General features: G+C 37.2%; 1 protein-coding gene across 1 annotated transcript in view; it reads right to left on the bottom strand.

The window, feature by feature from the left end:
• Positions 1 to 22,569, bottom strand: part of LOC149847771 (metal transporter Nramp3.2-like) — a 31,806-nt gene extending 9,237 nt beyond the window's left edge. Inside the window, exons 1-3 of the mRNA XM_090000677.1 lie at positions 21,966 to 22,569; positions 21,337 to 21,473; positions 20,566 to 21,218 (exon numbers count right to left, since the gene is read on the bottom strand). Of these exons, the coding sequence (XP_089856803.1) occupies positions 20,566 to 21,218; positions 21,337 to 21,473; positions 21,966 to 22,516 (1,341 nt within the window). The 5' untranslated portion in view covers positions 22,517 to 22,569. The remainder of the gene's footprint in view (positions 1 to 20,565; positions 21,219 to 21,336; positions 21,474 to 21,965) is intronic.
• Between the last annotated feature and the right edge of the window lie 945 nt (positions 22,570 to 23,514).

The following is a 23,514-nucleotide window of genomic DNA, read 5'->3' as shown; positions in this document are numbered from 1 at the left end:
TTCAAAGCCTCTGCAATTTCTTTCTTTTGAATCTTGCGCATGAAGTCACGATTTATCTCATGAAAAGGAATGGAGAAGTCTCCAAGATCTTGAGCATGACTATCATTAAATAGCTTATCAAAATAATCTTTCCATCTCTCCTTAATCTCCTCATCTTTGACTAAAACCCTTTGCGTTTCATCTTTGATACATCTAACCATACCCAAATCCTTCGATTTCCTATCTCTCATCTTTGCAAGCCTATAAATATCCTTCTCGCCTTCTTTGGTATCCAACTTGTCATAAACCTCCTTATATACCTTAGCCCTCGCGTTTCGAACAACTTTTTTAGCTTCCTTCTTTGCTATCATATACTTCTCCAAATTCTCATTATCACGACTCTTACTTAGATTTCTATAACACTCTCTTTTAACCTTAATAGCTAATTTGACATCCTCGTTCCACCATGATGTATCCTTACCTAGTGGTGCACCGCCTTTAGACTCACCCAATACCTCCTTAGCTACTTTTCTCATACCACCCGCTATCTTATTCCACATTGATTCTGAATCCTCCTCGAGACACCAATCAACTTCCTTAACTACCTGCTCTACAAACATTCCTTGTTTAGCTCCTTTCAGTGCCCACCACTTAATTCTAGGATCTATCCTATGTTTATCCCTTTTGCGGCATTGTCTAATTCTAAGATCTAAAATTAAGACTCTATGTTGTGTAGCTACACTTTCTCCTGGTATAACCTTACAATCGATGCAACAACCCCTATCTCTCTTTCTAAGTAGGAAAAAATCTATCTGACTCGTATTAACCCCACTTTTAAATGTTACTAGGTGAGACTCCCTCTTCCTAAACCAAGTGTTTGCTAAGATCATATCATAGGACAAACAAAAATCTAAAATCTTTTCTCCACTTTCATTTCTTTCTCCTATACCATATCCTCCATGGATATTCTCAAATCCCTCCCTACTAATGCCTACATGTCCATTAAGGTCACCGCCGATGAAAAGCTTTTCTCCATAAGATGTCTCTTGTACTACTCCATCTAAATCTTCCCAAAATTGATGCTTAATGGAATCATCTAAACCTACTTGAGGTGCATAAACACTAATAATATTGATAATATCCGTACCTAATACTAATTTAATAAGTAAAATTCTATCACCCTTCCTACGGACCTCAACTACATTATCTATAAACTGACGACTCATAACAATCCCTACTCCATTCCTATTCCTATTTATTCCTGTATACCAAATCTTATATCCCCAAGGTTCTATCACTTTAGCTTTCTCACCTACCCATTTGGTCTCTTGAAGACATAAAATATCAATCTTTCTCCTACACATAACATCTACTAACTCTACCAACTTACCAGTTAAAGACCCTATGTTCCAAGTGGCTAACCTAATTTTATGGTCTTGGACTAACTTCTTTACCCCCACCCGTCCAACAAAGTGAGGGAACCCTTGCCTATTTGACACCACACCCGGGCGCCGGTGTGACGCGTCGCTTCTGGGCGACGACCTAGCAACCCTTGCACATTTATCACTGCCTCCGGGCCTAGAGAGTACAGCGCGTCGCTCAGTAGGGAACGCCCCAACGAAATTCTCATATTGGTTCATTTTCATAGGATATGACAAAGTTTTTATGCTGGCTGTCACAGGCCTACCGCAACCCTCCTCCTTTATCCGGGCTTGGGACCGGCAGTGTATAACACACACACACACACATATATATATATATATATATATATATATATATATATATATATATATATAGATAGATAGCTGCCAACACCATTAGGTGCATACAGCAGACTACCCTTGTGCATCGTCCATCGCGCACGTGATGGACGAGAGACAAATTTTTTCCCCACAGAACGAGTCTTTAGCGGTTGCTTATTTATATGAAAAATCCATATTTTAAATGAATATACTCTTTTGGTATCTATGAAATACATATTTATTATTTATTTTTAATAAATAAAATGAAAAAAACTTTACTTGTCAGAGTCATTGAGTCAAGCTTGGCCGATCCGAGACCGAGTCCCGAGAATGCCAATCATGATTTCAACTATGAAGATGGAAACTTGATTGCATTACTGTATATACAATTCATTAGTCAACACCGGCAGAAACTTCATCTTGATTAATGCTTATCTTCCAGTTCAAGAAATGGCATATAGTGTCACTGAAAAGAAGTGTGTATTCACGATTGGGTTTGGATAAGATCCAAACCCAATTTGAGTTCATCCAATTAGCACTCTAATTAGCACATGTTCATTAAAGGCACTAATGGCATATTGTAATTTACATTTGTTGTATGATGGGTATTTTCGTACCCTAGTAATTGTAACAGCATGTATTTAATGTGAAGCCCAATACCACAGTCGATCATTGGGGAAAATCCTGCAGCTTTCTTTTCTCTCTCTCCCATTCGGTGGTGTCTGCTCTTGTGTATGAAACAGGGAACCACGATTTCTATCAGTCACCACATCTTACTTTGGAACTTGATGATCCAAGCAGCATGTCATTTCTTTCTCTTTTTTCTTTTTTTCCCCTGTTGTGTTAATTATTGGTTCATGTTAATAAGTTTGTCACAGAACCCAGATCAGACTGTGTCAATAAGAGGATGGAAGATAAGAGATTTTAGATATGGTTTCATTAGAAGGGTTTAGTATTCACTTACTGAATTGCAACAGTTTAGTTAAGTGAGAGAGGATGATTGAATACTCCAGAGTGGAATCTGAACGCTCATAGTAAATCATACACTCTTGCTACCATTTCTTTTTTAGACCAGCTGTATAGTGAATCCTCATTTGGTGGTAGGCTTGGCACAGAATTATTTCTTGTTTGTAGTATATGGGAAGTACCAAGCTAGTGACATGCAATTTAGGGGATCAAAGGTGTCCAGCAAGAGGAAAATAGTGATATCTCCTTATGACGTAGTTTACTTCCTTCGATATATCCAGAACAGCAAGCAACTGAGAGCTGTTTTTGTATAAAACATGTTATAACTTATTTCTCTAGAATTACTAGTATGACTAGTTTACTGTTATGGGTCCATGATTTATTAGCAGCAGTTTAAGTGATATGATTTCTTATTGCATGCTCCATGCAGAGAAGACTATAGAACATTCTTTTCAGTTCCTATGAAAAATATCTATCATCCTAGAGCTCAACAGTGAGGAGCTATGTTACACAGACTCTTCTAACAGGGCACCGCACCCGTACCCAAGTGGGTGCGACACTTGGACCCAGCTTCCTTTGTGTTAGGTAAAATCAACCGCACTGAGGTCCATTTCTATCCAAAAGTAGATTCAGTTAACCCTAATCAAGTTCATATATATATATATATATATATATATATATATATATATACTCCCCGCACCCAAGTTTTTTTAAAGTGCCGCATTGCGGCATCCATACCCACACCCGCAGCTATGTGACATAGGTGAGGAGCAATACCCATCTGTTAGCCCTCCTGAAAGAACTGCTGGTTGTCAAGGCGATCATGCTCATTGCTAGGAATGAAACTTGGAAGTAAAACAGTAAAAACAGTTGATGGTATGTGGAGAAGGTGTCACTTTTCCAAACAAAATTGGATAATAGCTAAGATTAGTGTTGTCAGGTTCAGCAGCTGCTTCCATTCAATTTAGCCAACAATGCTTGATCGTGCATTTTTCATTCTAGTCTAGCCACCATCTCCATTCTTTCCAATGGCCTAACTTTCCAATCTACAAACCTTGGATAAGTTCCTAGTGTTTCACGAATGCGAGTTGGTCTACTCTATAGAAAGGGTGCACTCATGGGGGTGAAGCCCATTAGTATTGAATATCATTTTTATCCCAAGATTATCATGCCAACTGAAGCTGGAAAGGAAAGGGACTGATATAAAGAATGGTGGCATCTGGACATTAGAATATTTCCATAGCTGTTGCTGCTTTCATGTAGTTAGTAAGAGATGTCTATTAGTAGCAGATGATTAGCAGCCTTTCTAGCCATGGATGCAGGAGTTACTGGCAGACTGTTGGGAGAAGTTTGGAGTTCATGGTCTTACCTTTAGAGGTAGGATCTATGTAACATGGACACTTCTAAAAAAGCAACACACCCATGTTGCACCGGTGCTGGTGCAGGTGTGACACTTGGACATGGCTTCTAAAGTGCCAGGTGCAGTCAACTATTCTGGAGTCTATTTCTGTCCAAACCCAGACTATGTTAACCTAACCAAGTCCAGTTTCACACAGAAATATACATATATACATACACACACATGTTCATGTAATGAAACAAGCTTCAGACACTTCACTCAAGAGGCACAAATCACATACACACATGCTCCAAAACACAAAAACCACTAAGGGCTTACGAAGAATGCAATCACAAAGTGCACATGCACAAATCCACTATGGGACAATCCAAAAAGCACTAAGACTTAAACAAGCACAAGAGTGCATACAATATCATAAGGGAGAACACTTAAAATAATGAATTTATTCATCAAGGAACTTCAAAAAAACTTGCAAATACAAGGGGCCTTAAGCCCTTATTTATAGACAAGAAGAGGCCAAGAGAGAGCCTCCAAATAGACGTTGGGAGGCTCCCAACGACTATATTAAAGCATTTTACAAGAATGCCCTTACACAAAGAGATAAAATAAAAAAAATTAAAAGAAAAAAAAACTATTTTCTATCATGTACAAAATGATCAAAATGCCCCTCGTGGGCAACCTAAATTATATTATTAATTATAGCTATATATACATATATCTTGAATATATATATATATATATGAAATTACACATATAACTTAACACCCCCCCTCAAACTTATGGTGATGTAACTATAAGTTTGCAAATACAAAACAACCCATGTCTTTAAAAGTCTTTATCATGTTTCTTCATTGGTTCCTTCCATTGAAGGGCGTATAGAGTCTTAAATATTTTTGTTCAATCATTTGCTCAAAAACAACTCTTCAATACTTGAGAACATGTAAATAGATCAGCAAGCCAAATATCTCAACTATACACAAGAACATTTTAAAATATTATTTGTTCAAAATATATTGATATTATGGAAGGATGCATGCTTATAAATCATTACTTACTTTAAACATTTATGAAAACATGCACGATACCCCAATACTTTGTAATGAGAAGGTAAAACCTACTAGAAAAACTTCATAGTCATGCATAAGATGTGAAAAACTAAAAAACAACCAAGTAAAAAAGTTAACTTTAGGGTAATTAATACATATATTTATCAAGAAAAAGCACATTAATGCATGCAAGACATGAAATAGGATTTGTTGAGTAATATTAATAGTATGAATAATTGACACAAAAAATTGTTTAAATCATAAAATCCCACAAAGAAGAGTATTTGACTCATAAATAGATTTTTTTGAAAACAAGTCATTTTTATACATCAGAAGATTTAATAAAAAATTTAAATCATTTAATAAAAGTTAAGATAAGACAAATATGACAAACATGGATCAATCAAACATTATGTTTTAGAAGCAGTATTAATCATACAACTAATGCATATATGAATGAATCATGCGATAGTTTAGAACCAATGAAAGAGTCACTTGTGGGCCAATAAAAACTTTTCTAAGAGAAAATAACTTATAAGAGATTTAAAATTCCACAAATCTCAACAAATAATATTTTCCAAATAGTAATATATATGCAAAACACACAAGACAGTCTATCATGAAACACATTTAAAGTGTCTTTCATCATGCAATTAAAGCGTATTCAATGCAAAATGCTTGAAAATACTTCAATAACCATTTTTCATATAAAGATAAATTAGTAAAAATTCATAAATTTTGTGGAGAGATTTAAAAAATCTCATATAACACAATGAATGATGTTTGTAAATCTCAACAATAGTTTGACCATCACAAGAAATCACCTCACTAGATCTTTAAGCTTCAAAATTAGGTGTATCAGCGACTAGAGCAAGAGCATAAATATAAAGTCATTAAAGGGCCAAAGACATAAACGAAAGTATGTATAAACATCTCTTGTCTACATATAATGACACACAAAATAAGTGTATCAACAACTAAAACAAAAGCATAATCACAATACCAACAATAGATTAAACTCATATGAATGTGTGAATAAGCATCTCTTGTCTACATATAATGACACTAGAAAAACAAGTGTATCAACGACTAGATCAAGAAAATAATTATAATGCCAACAACGGGTTAAAAACACACACGAAGGTGTAAACAAACATTTCTTGTCTAGATATAATGATACTTAAATAGAAAGCATAAAAAAAAGAAGTTACTCGAGGTAAGAAAGCTTGTAATGGAAGCACACTAATGTCACTAAAAAGAATATCAATTTTAACAATCATTCAAAATGCCATGGTTTTAAACAATAGATTGCCATCACAAATAAATAAAGTTATAAGCATCCATAATAATAACAATGGTCAATCAACAAATGAGTGATACTCACAAATTCAGAGAACAATCAACCGTCAGTTAAAGCCAAACTACAAGTTGACAATTTAAATTGACATAAAACGAGGTGCACACAACTCACCCCAACAAACATCTCTGAATAAATAACAATGCCAATGCATCATATAAAATTCTCTGATGGACAATCCAAATGCCACAAAAGGCAATACATACTCACATAATTCAATTTCCAAATAGGTGAGTTTATATCAAATATCCGATTTGAAAAAGCAAGTTTTAAATCAAGTCCAATAAAGTTAGGCAAAAACCTTGTAAAGATTTGTGCAATTATATGCACACAAGATATTAATTTATAATTTTTCATAAACCTTGTAAGTAAAGACAATCAAGGTTACATCAATAACAATGAAGAATGAGTATGGCTAATATAAACAAGCTATGAAGAGAGATACCTCAATTTAGATTATAAGGCTATTATGAGACAACAATGGTATACAACATAAAAGGAGGGGCAAAACTTTTAAAAATTCTTAACGAACCATACTCAAGACCAAGAGTATACCCAAGCACAATCAATCATGGATACTCACAAAGAGATTAAAAGTTCATGCATATCCAATAATATAATAACTTTAAGGCCACATAAAATCCACTGTAATATTTAATATTTTATAAATGACCAGAACCGTTAATCAAGAAAATTAGTGCCATTAAGGGCATACCAACAAAGCCCACAAAAGGGCATCCATAAAAGGCTAAAGATGAAAATTCCATTTGTTCAAAAAGAAAGAGGCATAGAAAACATATAATTATAGTAATTAGAGTCCTTAAGAAAGCACATAATTACTTAGAACATAATTTTTAATATATTATAAGAATATGCACAAATAATTATAAAGACATTAATATATCCAAAATATACTTTGAATTAATATGCAATGAAATGAAAGTCTCCAAAGATGTTCACCAATAAAAGGAAACAAGGTCCTCTAAAAGATATTTACCAAAACAACAAAGTGGGCACTCAAAAAGTTCCACCGAAGTACCAAAAGAACATTCACAACCCACAAAATGAGCCCACACACAAACACCAACTAAAGAGGCAAACACACAGAATAAAAACAATATTTTATTGATCAAGACTATACAAGAAGTGCAATACACAAGCACAAGTGTCAACAAGGACACAATCACAAATGCTACAAAGAGCACAAGCACAAAAAGATAAAAATAAAATCTTTTATTGAAGAACAAGTATGCAAGAAGCATTAACTCATTTAAAAAAAACAACTTTGCATAGATTTCAAAGAACATGCCTTAACATATGCATGAAATTACCAATAATCATAAAAATGTTCAAAAAAATTCAATTAAATATATATGCTTTGAATGAAAACGTATACAAATTTACTAATAAAGAGCTCAATAATATGCTACTTATGAGTTAATATCAAAACACAAACTCTAGTTCCAATTTAATTTTGAAGAAAACATATTTTACACGATTAAGAAATAACCATAATATTTCAAACAAAATTTTCAAAAATATATAAAAATCTTTTTAAAGATAAAGTACTGAAAAATAGTCATATATAAGGATTTTTAGAATGCATACCGAAGCCCACATCATGTAGCTCTATTTAACTTGAGAGATTATAAGAGAGAGAGAGAAACATGTAGCCAACACAACCTCTTGGGCACCACAATCACCACGATCAAACGAGTACCACGATCACATGATGATCACACTACAAAGGGCCAAAAATACCCTCGCTCTGATACCATGTAACAAAACAAGGAGTCTTCACACACTTCACTCAAGAGGCACAAATCACACCCACAAATGGTCCAAAGCACAAAAACCACTAAGGGCTTAAAGAATGCAATTACAAAGTGCACATTCACAATTCCACTATGGGACAATCCAAAAAGCACTAAGGCTTACACAAGCACAAGAGTGCATACAATATCAAAAGAGAGATAACACTCAAAAATAATGAATTTATTATTCATCAAGGAGCTTCAAAGAAGCTTGCAAATAAAAGAGGTCTTAAGCCCTTATTTATAGACAAGAAGAGGCCAAGAGGGAGCCTCCAAATAGACGTTGGGAGGCTCCCAACAGTCATATTTGTATAAAATAACCAAAATGCCCCTAGTGGGCAACCTAAATTACATTTTTAATTATAGTTATATATATATATGAAATTATACATATAACTTAACAATACACACCCACACAAATCCATATATACATACATACATATGTAAGTAAATAAATCAGAGTTGCCAGTCGAGGAAGCGAGAGCGGGAAGCGATACGGAAAGCGGAAGTGGGAAGCGGGAAGCGAGGCAATTCTAAAATTTTAGGAAGCGGGAAGCGAGAGACAACTTAGGAGCGAACCGGAAAACATCTCGAAAGCGACCTAGGAAGCGTCTCGGAAGCGACCTAGGAAGCGACCCGGAAGCGAAGAAGGAAACAACATAGGATTCGAACGAGAAGCGAATAAGAATCTAAAGAGAAGCGAAAATGTGGTTTTGATTAACATTTCAAGAGCTTAGAAAATGGTTTTTATTAACCTTTCTGCTATTGATGCTTAAAAAATTCTAGAGGGATGAACGAAGAAGATGGGTTTTGGTAAACGTGGTTTAAAAAAAGACTTGGTCCCAAGTTTGAACTATAGACAGCTTAACCAAGGCCCATCAACTTGTAACACTATTAAGTATGAATTACATAAATAGGTATTATCCTTGACATTCCCAACCATTCAAATTATGAAATCAAATTCTTGTTGACAGGCGTTTACATTGAAAACCAAATAAGTTACCCCGTGGCATGTGTTTCAAAATTTAAATAGCTCCTGTTTCCACAAACTGCTGAGACAATGAGATTACATTTATCTCAATGTCACATGGATATGGCCATATATAGGGGATATAAACATATTATGCATTTGGCCAAAATTAATATTCACAATGCTGTACAATATTATTGTCTGGCTGCCACACCGAGTTTCACTTGGCCAAAATTGGAGTCAAGATTAACTATATAATTTCCACTACAAAATGTAAAACTACATTAAATATTCTTGTTATCAGTTACATGAAATAAAAAGGACAAGAGAGAGAGGGGAATCTTCCGAGAATGTCAGCAATAAAAATTAACTAAAATGGCATGATTTTCTTGTCCAATATGAGGAGCATTATAAATCATGTCTGTGTGTCTTGTTACCTGTTCCAACAAAAAAAATGACCATTAAAAGGTCATGAGCAAAAAATATAAGCACGACATGGATCTAGGAAGTATAATAAAAAAACTTTGCTGATGGAATATTTAATTTTGTGGAATTCTATGGTGAAAATAGGAATAGAAGAAGAGAATTACATGTCTTAGCAAGGTCATAAGATCTCCACCAACACAATATTCTAATACCAGCCATAAATGTGCCGAAGTTTCATACCGATTACTGCTGGCAGGCCAGAGGTGGGAACTCAATCCCACCTGACTGATTAGCTGTTGGCATGCCAACATGGCCATTAGCAAGGTGGGAATGAGCTTCCCAAAAAGCCAGCTTGGGGTCAGCATGAATGAAGGGGAACACATCAGCAAGTCTGATAGAAAACCCATGCTGACCCCTTTTCACCGATGACCCAACAGAGAGCGTGAGAGAGAGGAAAAAGAAGAAATAGAGTGAGAGAAGAGAACTGAGCGTACCTGAATGGATTCATCGCCAGAAGTAGGGAGGAGGTCGCTGGAACTCGGAACTCGTCGAAAACTCGAGAGAGAGAGAGAGAGAGAGAGAGAGAGAGAGAGAGAGAGACTCGGATGCGTGAAAAAACAAAACCCTAAGCCCTCAGGGTTTTGTTTTTTCACGGGTTTTGTAAAATGCCGATTTTACCCTTAGTTAAAGGGCATATTCACGTGTTGATTTTTAAAGCACACGTGTAAAAAAAGATATTTAAGGGCAAACTAGTCATAACCTTGAAAAGCGTCCCATTTTAAAGGGGTACATGTCCCCCATTAAAGAGACACGCGTACCCCTTTAAAGGGGGACGCGCTTCCTTAATAAAACATGTGCTTCCTTAATAAAACATGTGTTTCGAAAGCGTCGCGTTTCACACTTCCGAAGCGTGTCTCGGGGAAGCGCGCTTCCCCTATCCCATGGACGTTTTCGGTAACTCTGAAATAAATAAATAAATATATTTATAAATCAAGAAATGCACAAGGAATAATTTTTGGTGAAAGTCTGTCATTTTTGTCGGTAAGAACGAAACATTTGCATCTAAAAACTCTTAGTCTATTATAATCGGGTTCCTTTTGATACATAATTTCAAAAGGTAATATTTTATTTAAATTTTTTGAAGGAAGACAATTTATAAAATAAACGGATGCAAGATCCGCCTCAGCCCAAAATCTTTTAGGAATTAGGAATTTTTTGAGAAATAAGCAAGCTTCTAATTGTTTCAACTATATGTCTATGTTTTTTTTCGGCTAAGCCATTTTTTTGAGGTGTTTTAGGACATGATTTTTGATGGATAATTTCATTAATCTCAAGATAGTTTTTAAACTCATTTGAGAGATATTCTCCTCCGGAATCGGTTCTAAGAATCTTTAACTTGCCGTTAAATTGATTTTTGATCATCATGTGATATGTCTTAAAAGACGTAAATACCTCATGTTTATGTTTAAGAAAATATATCCAACAATATCTAGAATAATCATCAACAAAAATGACATAATAAGATAATCCTCCTTTAGATATAACGGGTGTCGGTCCCCATACATCTAAGTGCACAACTTCAACTGGTTTGGTTGTAAACATAGATCTTTGTTCAAAAGGCAAGCTTCTCATTTTTTCAAGAATGCAATCATTGCAATTGAAGTCTTTTTTACAAAAATCTTTAACAAAATGCAAATAAGAAAGCTTGGCAATATTGGGATGCCCAAGAGGTTTATGCCAAACATTTAAATCTTTATGTTGGACAATATTACAAAAAGAGTATTCTCGAATTTGAAAAAATTCCATGTAGTATAGATCTCATTTTCTAGAGCATTCTCCAATTAACTTCTTGGAGCGACGATCCTGTATCCAACATTTTATTTGATGAGAACTTGATATCACACCCATGGTTCGATAGTTGAGAGACCGAAAGCAAATTTAAATTTAGTTTAGGTATAAATCAAATTTTAGGAATAAAAAATCCTTGATTTTCAAAATTTGCAATCCCTTTGATTTCAAGAGATGCACCATTTGCGGTTGAGACAAAATAAAGAGGTATAGTTTTTGTGTATTTGGAAAGAGCAAAAATATTTGGTGTCGTCCCAAAGAAAGCACTCGAATCTAAAAGCCAAGAAGTCTTACCAAGAGGCGAGAGGGTTGACATGGCGGCCCCAGAAATGAATTCCTTAAGAAGAGGTTGAAGAGCTTCCATAATTTGACTTAGTGATAGTGCTCCATTGTTGAAAGTAGATGGACCATCATCCTTGTGTGGTTGAAATGTTGTAGACATAGCCACCTTCTTCCATTTTGGACAAATCGGTTTAATATGTCTCGGTTCTTTGTAAAAATGGCAAATGATTTTACCATAATCTCTTCTTTGGTACCTTTCATTTTGACCACCATCTTCTCTCGCTCCTTGATTTTGATTTTGGAATTTATTAAAATGAGGGGGTTTATATGTTTTCAAATTATTCCTCGGTCTAGAAACTGAAAAGAAGTCACCATTCATGATGGGTTTGGATCTTATCCAAACCCAATTCACGTTTTATTTAAATAAGCACATGTTCATTAAGTTCATTAATGGCATATTGTAAATTCCCCTTGTGTAATGGGTATTTTCGTACCCTAGTAATTGTAACATCCTATATATAAATGGAAGCCAATAGAGCAGCCTCTGATTGAGGATTTTGTAGCTCACGTGTTTTCTCCTCAACCTGTGTTTAGTCTTGTGTATGACAAGAGGGATCCACGATTTCTATCATGGTATTAGAGCCTCAAATCCAACCTTAAGGATCATGATCTTCTTATAAACGGTAAAGTTTTCTCGTCTCCTAGATTTTCTTCTTTTTTCTACGGATCTCCTTCTTTTCTTTTACCTCTTCTCTTACTGATTTCCCCTTTTATTCTTCTTATCATTCAAAGTGATATTGTGTTTACGGTTCCTCCTTCATATAAAACCCAACATATCTCTCTTATCCAAAACCTAGATTCTCTGTTTGCTGATTTTCTGCTCACGTTTTCGTCTCACTGCTGCACGTGTTCTTATATATTAACAATTTCAGAAAATCACGCAAGATCGGATTTGAATCATTTGATCTTTGCGTGATTTCAAAGCTTCAATAAAATCCCGTCATATTTTTTTGCATCTTGAGGGCACATCTGATTCAGATCTGGAAGTGATCCCAGATCTGTCTTGTTTTCTTTCTGCGCAATCTGTTTTGCACTTTCTATCTATATTTTCTCATATTCTCAAAGAAAATATGTTAGTTTCAAGGCACCGATTGGTTCAGACATACTCTCAAGTTTCTCAGGCCAGAGTATTATTTTTAAAGAGAGAGTTTCAAATGTTGAGGAAGGACTCCATGACTGTCATGGAGTACTTGAACAAAATGAAAACCATTACAGATCAGTTGGCCATCGTGGGATGCGCGGTTAGTGACAAAGATATGGTTCAACAAACTTTGAATAGACTGGGATCAGATTATCATACGATGGTTACTTCTTTATTGTGTCTGTCAGCTTTACCTACATTTGAAGTTCTGTGTGCCAAGCTTTTACAGTATGAGATGACCTTGAAGGGATTCTCTGAAGATACTCATGCCCAAGTTGGAGCACACAATGTCCTTGCCACAGGAGTTGCCTATGGACGAAGACATGGTATGTTTGATTTTCAGGAAACAGGGGGTCAAGAAAGAAATGGACAAGGAAGTCGTGACATCCTACCTACACCCAATATTTCACCCAATGGACAGAGGCAAAGATCAATACCAACCTGTTTTCTATGCAATAAAAAGGGGCATATCAAAGTTAATTGTTGGTTTAATCCTCAAAATAAAGGCAAACAACTAGGGACCAGCAAAGTGTCAGATAAATTGAAGAATAGTAGCGAAGTCAAGGAGTTGTTACTATCTGCTCTAGCTGAATTAAATTTGAAACAAAACGATCAGGGCACTTGGTATGATGATTCTGGTGCAACCACTCATGTCACTGGTGATGCTGGTAAGCTCCTAACTCTTATTCCTTATGCTGGTAGAAATAGTATAGTCACTGGAGATGGGTCTCACCATTGTATTTCTCACATTGGAAACTCTGTCATTCCTATGTCTTCTTCTTTTCTTGCTCTTTCAAATGTCATTTATGCTCCAAGTATCAAGAAAAATATTGTTTCTGTCTCTAAGCTTGTAGATGACATCAATGCTTCAGTTGAGTTTACTCCTTTTTTTGTTCGTGTCAAGGACCTTCACACGAGGAAAACGTTCGCTGAAGGAAAACGACAAGGGAATATATACGTGTTCCAAGAGAATCCTTCTACCTTGAAACTCACATCATCTTCTTCTTCAGTCCCTCCTGAGAATGTTTTTAGTCTTTCTGAGTGTAATAAGTCGAATTTTTGGCATGATCGTCTAGGTCATTGTAGTAGTGGTTTTATTGAAAAGCTTGCTTCAAGCAGCCTTATTCCCAAGTCAAGTCTAAGTTTAAATGTCAATGATAAAAAGTGTTCTAGTTGTCTTCAATGTAAGAGTTATATTCTTCCATTTCATTCTATTAATAAAAGAGCTTCAAGACCATTTGAAATTATTTGTTCTGATGTTTGGGGTCCGGCCCCAGTTTCCTCCATGTCTGGCAGTAGATATTATCTCATTTTTGTTGATAGTTATTCTCGGTATACATGGATTTTCTTTATGAAATGCAAATCTAAAACATTTAAGTTATTTCAGATTTTTCACTCTTTTATTAAAAATCAATTAACTGATAATATCATTTGTTTCCAATGGAATACATAGACAGGTGTCTTGCCCTCATACACCTCAACAGAATGGGATAGCTTAACGAAAGCATCACCATATTGTCGAGAGTGCAATGAGCATGACGCATGATAGTAACCTTCCAGTTACCTTCTGGGCAGAGGCTTTTCATTCAGTCGTTCATATCATAAACAGATTGCCCATGAATATCAAGGAAAACAAATCACCCTACTTTTCCTTACATGGCGTTCATCCAAATTATCATGATTTGAGAGTATTCGGGTGTGTATATTATGTTCACGTTGACAGTTCAATGCAACACAAGTTTCAGGATAAGGCCTTGAAGTGCAAATTTGTTGGGTATGTTGATGATCATAAAAGCTACAGATGCTATGATCTCGTGAGCAAGCGTATCAAAATATCCAGGAACGTTGTATTTGATGAATTGAATTTTGACCACAATTTTAACACTCTTCCTGAAATTGAAGTTTCTCATCCCTGGTTGAACTCTGATCTCTTTTCTAGTGTTGATGATGTTTGTCCTTCAGAATGTAATCAAGGAGTTGAGGACCACATGTCTGATGCTATACAAAGGACTCAGGAAAGTGTCATTTCAGATCCAATCTTGCCTCCCAAAAGGTATAAAGGCATTGTTTACTCTCGACGTGAGAAGGGGACTCTCCCCAATTCTGATCAGGAGATGCATTCTTCTTCTAATTTTACTCCATCATATGTTCCCAGAAGATCCACTTGACCCCGACATCCTATTAATCGATGGGTAAGCTATGAGAATTTCACTATGGATTTCCAACTCTTCTTAACCTCTTTAGGTAAGGAAGATCAACCCACCACATTTTATCAAGCAACAAATTCTAAGCGATGAATTGAAGCTATGAATGAAGAAATGGAGGCTCTTCATGAATGTGGCACTTGGGAGATTGTTCCCATACCACATGATCGAAATGTGGTTGGGTCCAAGTGAGTGTATAAAATAAAGTATAAGCCGGATGGTACTATTGAGCGCTATAAGGCTAGACTAGTTGCCAAGGGATTCACTCAGGAGCAAGAACAAGACTATGATGAAACCTTCAGTCCGGTTGTGAAAATGGGCACTATTCGAATCATACTATCATTGACTATTGAGCATTAGTGGGTTATTAGTCAACTGGATGTAAAAAATGTATTCCTACATGGAACTCTAAAGGAGGAAGTGTACATGGAGCAACCCACTGGGTATGCAGAAGGAAACTCCAAAGAATATGTGTGTAGATTAAAGAGAGATATATATGGTCTGAAGCAAGCCTCTCGATCTTGGTTTGACAGTTTTTTTCTTGAAATAGAGAAATATAGTTTTAGTCGATCTCTTCTTGATCATTCTCTTTTCATATTCAAATGTAAAGATACAACGACCTTGTTATTGATATATGTAGATGACATTATCATTAGAGGTAACTCTAATGAACATATTGAACAGGTCAAAAAACTCCTGAATCACATGTTCAAGATGAAGAACCTTGGTAAACTGCAATATTTCCTTGGAGTAGAAGTTGACAGAACTATTGAAGGCATGACACTTAACATAAATATGCTATTGATGTTCTAAGCAAAGCAGGTATGAAAGATTGCAAGCCTTTAAGCACGCCCAGTGTACTTCATCAGAAACTCAATTCCCAAGATGGAGATTTGTATGAGGATCCTACAGGATATCGCAGGATAGTAGGGATGCTTCAATATCTCACCTTTACCCGCTCTGATATTGTCTATTCAGTCAATCAGGTATCTCAATCCATGCATGAACCACATATTGGACATATGGAAGTTGTTAAACATATTCTCCGATATTTGAAGGGAACTATTGGGGATGATCTCTTGTACAGAAAGAGTATGAGTGAACGTCACATGCATGAACTTCTTGTTTACACAGATACAGACTAAGCAGGAGATCCAGATGAGCATAGGTCAGTCTCAGGATATTGTGTTTTCGTTGGCCTAAATCTTGTCTTATGGAGCAGTAGGAAACAAAGGGCTATTGCCAAGTCGAGCACAAAAGCTGAATATAGATCAATGGCAGCTGCTACAGCTGAAGTAACATGGATCAGACATCTGTTGACAGAAGTAGGAGAATCGATATCTAAAAGTATTCTCTTACGTGATAATCAAAGTGTCATCAACATGTCATTTAATCCTATCCACCACAGTCGTGCCAAGCATATTGAAATTGATCAACATTTTGTAAGACAAAAAGTTGAAGAAAAGAAGATTGAACCAGAATTTGTTCGGACTACTGATCAAGTTGCTGACTTGTTTACCAAAGGGCTTATCAAGGACAAATTTTGGATGCTGAAAGGCAAGTTGTTCATGGCTCAAAACCATGTAAAACTTAAGGGAGGATGAAAAGAAGTCACCATTCACGATGGGTTTGGATCTTATCCAAACCCAATTCACGTTTTATTTAAATAAGCACATGTTCATTAAGTTCATTAAAGGCATATTGTAAATTCCCCTTGTTGTGTAATGGGTATTTTCGTACCCTAGTAATTGTAACATCCTATATCTAAATGGAAGCCAATACAACAACCTCTGATTGAGGATTCTGCAGCTCACGTGTTTTCTCCTCAACCTGTGTTCAGTCTTGTGTATGACAAGAGGGATCCACAATTTCTATCAGAAACGGCATAAGCTCCTTCATTTTCATCTTTTGTTGAAGGAACGACCAACATATTTTGATTGGATTTGTTCATTCCCAATCTACTTTCTTCTCCACTTAGTTTGGTAAGAACGTCTTCTAGAGGTGGAGAGGTAAAAAAAGATAGAAGAGAGGATCTAGTTTGTTTGAATTTGGGTCTAATCCCATTCAAAAAATTGAAGAAGTGATCTTCTAATTGCTTGTGCCGTAGCTCAATAACTTCTACACTACATTTTGGTTCAAGGAGTGTAAGTTCATCCCAAATAGATGACAACTCGGCAAAGTATTCTCTAATAAACATTTCCCCTTGTTGAAGAGTCAATGCCCTTTTTGAAGATAATATTTATGGGATAGATCTCTTGAGGTATACATCCTCTCAAGAAATTTTCAAACTTGAAATGCCTTTTTAAATTTCAAAATATTGGCATTAATCCTAGTCTCTACCGTAGAAAAAATCCATGAAAGGATTTTATATTTCTTCATTTCTCATTCTTCATGTTTTTTGTTATATTCTTCAAAGGCTTTCTCTCTTTCTTCTCCATCAAGAACCTTAATTTCACCTTTTTTCAACTATAGTGATTTTTTGTTCGGGTTCAGGAATCGTACCTGTGACATAGCCCCAAAGTCCTTTTCCCTTGATATGAGCTTCCATATTACCGTCCCAAACATGCTAGTTTGACCCATTGAGTTTGAATCCAAGAAAAAAATGAGAATCATTTTCTCATGGAGAGGCTTTTATGAGAAAGAAAAAATCTTCTTACTTTGAAAGCTAAACACAACGTGTCTTCTTTGAGCTTACTTGATGTAGTGTGTCTCACTTGAAATAAATTGCAAGAGCCTTCCACGCCAAAAGAACAAAAATAAGGAATGGGCACATTTTTCGAGGCGACCACTGTGAATGCGCAACACGAGCTATTCTTCTAGAGACCAAGCTTTGATACCATGTGAAAATGCCTTCAAAGAGACTATGTGTACAAACGCACTAAGTTCTTAACATGAAATATGTGCACAAATGTACAAGATGAACACTTGATATGTGTGCACAAAGGCACAAGATGAACACTTACTAAAGTATACACATGCACAAATGCATGAAATAAAAAGAATCTTTATTGAATCCTTGAAAGAGCTTTTATAAAAGATTAAGAATAAAAAAGGGGGTGAGACCCCTATTTATACACCATAGGACCCTTGGAGGGGCTCCACGTATAGATGTTGGAGCCCCTCCAATGGTCATATTATTGACCGTTGGAGGGGCCCAACGTCTATATGATGTGGGCCCCTCGATGGCGAAAGACAAAAAATCAAAAAGGAAAAAATAAGAAAAATAAAAAGAAAAAGAGCAAAAAGAATATACATGAAAATGAAAAAGACTAATTTTCCCTTATAGGGTATTACAAATATATATATATATATATATATATATATATATATATATATATTACATTTTAACAAGTGCAACATCCGAAGAGTTGGATTGACGTCAGTCATGCTCAAGGACACAATCATTTTCCAAGCAAAATCAAGGCACATGGGAAATGTTAATATATATATATATATATATATATGTGTGTGTGTGTGTGTGTGTGTGTGTGTGTGTGTGTATGTATTTTTCCTAGAGCACCATAATACCCGATAGGGGTATTATGATCATTTCACACAATACCTGACAGGGGTACTTGTTTTTTTCCTCTTCCTTATTTTTATCTTTTTTGTATTTATTTTATTTTATTCTTTTCTTTTTTATTCTTTCTTTAAGCCATTTAAGGGGCCCCACCATTGAGTCGTTGGGGCTCCCAACGACTCCATGGGAGCCATCTTTTTGGCACATCTTTTGAAGCCATGTGGCCTCCCTTCCTCTCCCTTTCTTCTTGTATAAATAGGGGTGAACCCCTTTGTAATTCTTATGCTTGAGAGCTCTCTCTCTTTCTCAATAAAGAGACTTCTAGATTTTTGCCTATCTCAAGGCTTGTGTATGTGTTGTCCCTTTGTGGACTTGGCTATTGTCTCTTTTGTTTGTCCATTGTAGGACATTGCAAGTGTTTATCGCACTCTTTATATTTCCGCATATCTCATTACAGGAAAACCTCATGCCTAGTGTTTGACCCCAGAGGTGACAAGGATCAGTTGTTGTAGTAGTTTCCAGATAATTCTCGCCTTGAGGACAAGGAGAGTTTGAGAGGGGTGGATTGTTAGGGACTATCCCAGATTTGTCCAAGGAGAATTCAATTTGTAAGATCCAGATCCAGTTCTGCCCAAGAGTCTCAGTCTGATCAGCACTAGGAGACTACCTTTTTTATTGGAATTCTTGTTTTCTTGGACTATTGTTTTTTTAGGATTTTTTGTTAGATTCTTTAAATATGTGTTCTTTTATTCTTGATTAGTTACGAATGAAGTTTGATTGAGATTATTCTTATCTCTTCATTCTTGTTTAAGATTTTCAAACCCAAGGGGACATGTTTCTCCCTCCTCACACCCTTGACGCTGGCCTAGGAGCTATGTCACAGGGATTCGGCTAGCAGGGTGCCGCACCCGCGTTGACGCCACTCGACGCGGGTGCGATCAACCCGACCCTGGGTGCGTTGACCGCACCCAGGGTCATTTTGGTCCATTTTTTTTTAAATCCCTATGAAATGGGCTGTGGAATTTTTAAAAAAAATCTTGGGAGGGGCGCTGCCCCCCTATAACCCCCTGCCCGCTGACCGCGCAGCAGGACCCGCACCGGGGGGAACCCCCCGGACCCCCCTTTTACATTTTTGCCCCTGCCGCACCCGGGTTTTTTGGAAGTGCCGAATCCCCGCACCCGCACCTGCACCCATGTGACATAGCCTAGGAGGGAACATTTTTTTCTCCCTCCTCTCTGTCGTTGCCCTCCCTTGGGATTTACACCCAAGCCATACGCACGACCATATCTACAGAACCGTCCCTCCGTGAGGTCGAGTTTTGATAGAATATCATGACATTTCAATTTAAAACTATTTCAAAATATCCTGATATTTTCCCATTCATCTTTTTGGAGAGAGAGAGAGAGAGATTATAGTGTTGTGCAAATGAGGAAATACAACACATTTGATCACTTATTTGACTATCAAAATTTAGCCAATTATTGGAGGTTGGAACTGCAATGAGTTACCAATAAATTAAAACCTGAACAAGAAATTGTTATGGCATAAATTGAGTCTGAAGGTTTGTTCAATTAAAACATGAGTGAATCATTGCCTAACAGTTATGTGTTAATCATCAACTTCCTTGCTACTGGCTGGTGAGAAAGTGAATCTGAAAAACAGACAACTAAGTCGTCATGCAATCCAAATATAAACCAAATATTGCAATCAGCAAAATAGTGGACTGTCTAATTTTAAGTACTCATGGTAAATCATAACCACAACTCCTTAAAAGAGAGAAGAAAGATATATTACTTCAAGTACTCACGGTAATGCATAACCAAGAGATAAGGAAGAAAGATACACTTACCTTGGTGACAGATCCTATCTTAAAACTGCCCATGAGTTGCTCCTTGGAGACTAAACAAAGAAGTGGAATAAGAGCAAATGGTATCTGCAATGATTGAAGCACGTTAAGCCATTCATTCAAGACATCAAGTGCGGATTCAGATGTGTTGAACACCAGAGCGACTACTATTGTTGGCACAATGGCAAAACTTCTCGTGATTACAGCCCTTATCCATTTCTTCATCCGGAGATTGAGAAAACCACCCATGATAAATTGTCCAGCATAAGTTCCTGTAATTGTGCTACTCTGTCCTGCTGCTAATAATCCAATTCCCCAAATATAAAGTATGGGAAACACCCCTCCGCCATATTTCGCTTGAAGATATTGACCAGCATTTACGAGGCCAATGTTTTCAGCTTCTTTTGTCCCATAGAAACCCTTTGAGAAAACAGTTGTGACCAACAGATTAATTATAAATGAGACAAGCAGTGCAAGTGAAGACTCAATCGAGTAGTACTTGAGAGCCTCCTGAACTCGAACTTTGTTTTTTGTGTCAATATTTCTTGATTGGACGAGAGCAGAATGTAGGAATACATTATGTGGCATAATTATACAACCCACTACTCCCACAGCCTGCCTTATAGTTTTTGAGCTGAGTCTCGGAACCAGCACACCTACAGATATAAAATACATCCATTTTCACATTAAAGAAATCAACAAAAGTAGTGCTTTCTAAGTACAGTACAACTACATTAAGAAAGTACTACAAAATTAGTAGTTCATAGGCCATACCCAGTAACAACTGCCTCCCATCCGGAAGGGTGTCTGCAAACATCCAAGCAAAAGAAAGTGCCATGGTCGCAATGAACACCCCAAATACTGCTTCCAATTTCCTCACCCCGTAGTTCTCCAAAAATAAGAATATGAAACTGTTCACCACGATGGAAAAAAGGAAAAGAAAACATCAAAGTCACAACAAAACTTCGACACCAAACTAACCAAATAATTGACAAACAAAAGCATATACCCACACGCCAAATAATTAACAAATCAGCTCTCCAGCATCAACTTTTGACCAAACGTTAATATGGAATCAAGCACCGCAGTAGAAAAGAAAAGAAGACAAATTTCTCATTGAATCCACAAATAGATACACAAAACCAGATCTCGAGCATCAATTTGAAAGAAAACAAAACCTAAAAGTACATAATCAAATACAAAAAAGGACAAATTCATACATCCACAATGCAGTAAATTGAATATGTGTATGTGTGCGTGCGCGTGAGGGTGGCATTAATGCAGTAAAGGGGGAGAAACCCCAATTTCTAATCCAATAACCCTAATCAAAACCAGAGAAACCAACAACCACCGCACAATCTTCCCAGATCAAATAATAAAGGAAAATACCACAGAAACCTCACCTATCAATGGCGGTAATAAGCACGCCAGCCCAGAGGGGGAGGAACCCGTTGCTGAGGATCTTGATGGCAATGGCGCTCCCGATGACCTCCTGGATATCTGCTCCGATGAGCGCAACCTCTGCCATGAGCCAGAGCGAGACCCTCGCTGCCGCCGGGTATTCGTCCCTGCAGAGCTCAGCGAGGTGCCTCCCGGTGGCGACGCCGAGCCGGGCGGAGAGAAGCTGGATGATGAGCCCCATGGCGGTTGCCCAGAGTAACAGCCAGAGCAGCGAGTCCCCAGCAATCGCCCCGGCCTGGAGGTCGCCCTCGAGGTTTCCGGGGTCGAGGAAGGCGATGCTCATGAGGACCCCCGGGCCCGTGAAAAGCCAGAGCTTCCGCCACGAGAACGCCGGTGGAGACGACGGAAACGGATCGGCTTCGCCGGAATCCTCCAAGATCCCGATCACGACCTTCTCCCGCTCCTCGAACGCCTTCTCCTCCTCCTCATCATCAGAAATGGAAGAGGAGAGCAGAGCGTCCTGTTCCTTCTCGCCCTCTGCAACCCGACTCATCTTCTCTCCTCACTTGGCGTCTCCTTCTTCTCCAGAGAGAGAGAGGGAGAGAGTCACCGGCGGTGTATTCATAGGCTACCTCGCACGTGTGAGACGCGTGCCCGCGACGTTCCCTGTCGGCTCCCGCTCGAGTTTCGCACGTGCAGATGAGGTTCCCGACGGTGAAGACTGAGGTTCTTGGACTTCGGGTCACGGGTTGGGTTTGTTTCCGTTTTTCTCGGGATGCCACGCCAGGCCTCGTCCGCTGTGTAACAAATATTGCCGTTTTTTTCTCTTAATTATCGTGATTATTATTGCGATATTTGGAAAAGTACCATGTTATTTTCAAAATTCACTTTTTTTTTAAATCTTAACCGGATATCTGCCTGATTAAAAACGCGGTTAAAAATTTGTACTATTTTCTTTGCATTATTTTGATATTTTTAATCTTTTATATTGCACCAAATAATTTTAAGATTTGTTGCAGCAAAACATCGACAAAGATAAATTAGTTTTGAGTTTTTAAACATATAATTAGATTTTTTTTGGGTCCATTGAAGGTATGTTCGAATCCCTTAATTATCAAATCCATGTATTGAAATTTAGCTTGGAACACACGCCAAGAGCAATGGTAAACAAACACTCAATCTCACATCCCTCTTAAAAAAAAAAAATCCAAGTTTGAGATAAGTGAATTCTAACACTTAGATCTCAAATCCAAAATTGAGATCTGAATAATCATATGCAATCTAACAATCATGAAACCATGCCCACTAGACCAACTTGGGGTTTTCCTTGTCTGGTAGGAGCAGCTAGTGCACGTCACCTTGTGTTAGGATGTTGTAGGTTCAAAACCCAATGGTATAATTGTATAACTGGTAGGAGTCTGCCCTGCTCATCTGGCATGGGCGACTGGTGAATGTCACCTAGTTGAAGGGACAGAGGAGTTTGAAACTAAAAAAAGCATGTCCCTTGCTGGGCCAAAGCTAGGTGAAATCCATGGTGATTAAGGGGAAGAC

Source organism: Nuphar pumila, chromosome 1, assembly GCF_984573655.1.
Source record: "Nuphar pumila chromosome 1, dmNupPumi1.hap1.1, whole genome shotgun sequence".
Lineage (NCBI taxonomy): Eukaryota > Viridiplantae > Streptophyta > Magnoliopsida > Nymphaeales > Nymphaeaceae > Nuphar > Nuphar pumila.
Note: the sequence above shows the minus strand (reverse complement) of the source record. Positions and strands in the feature narration are given on the sequence as shown.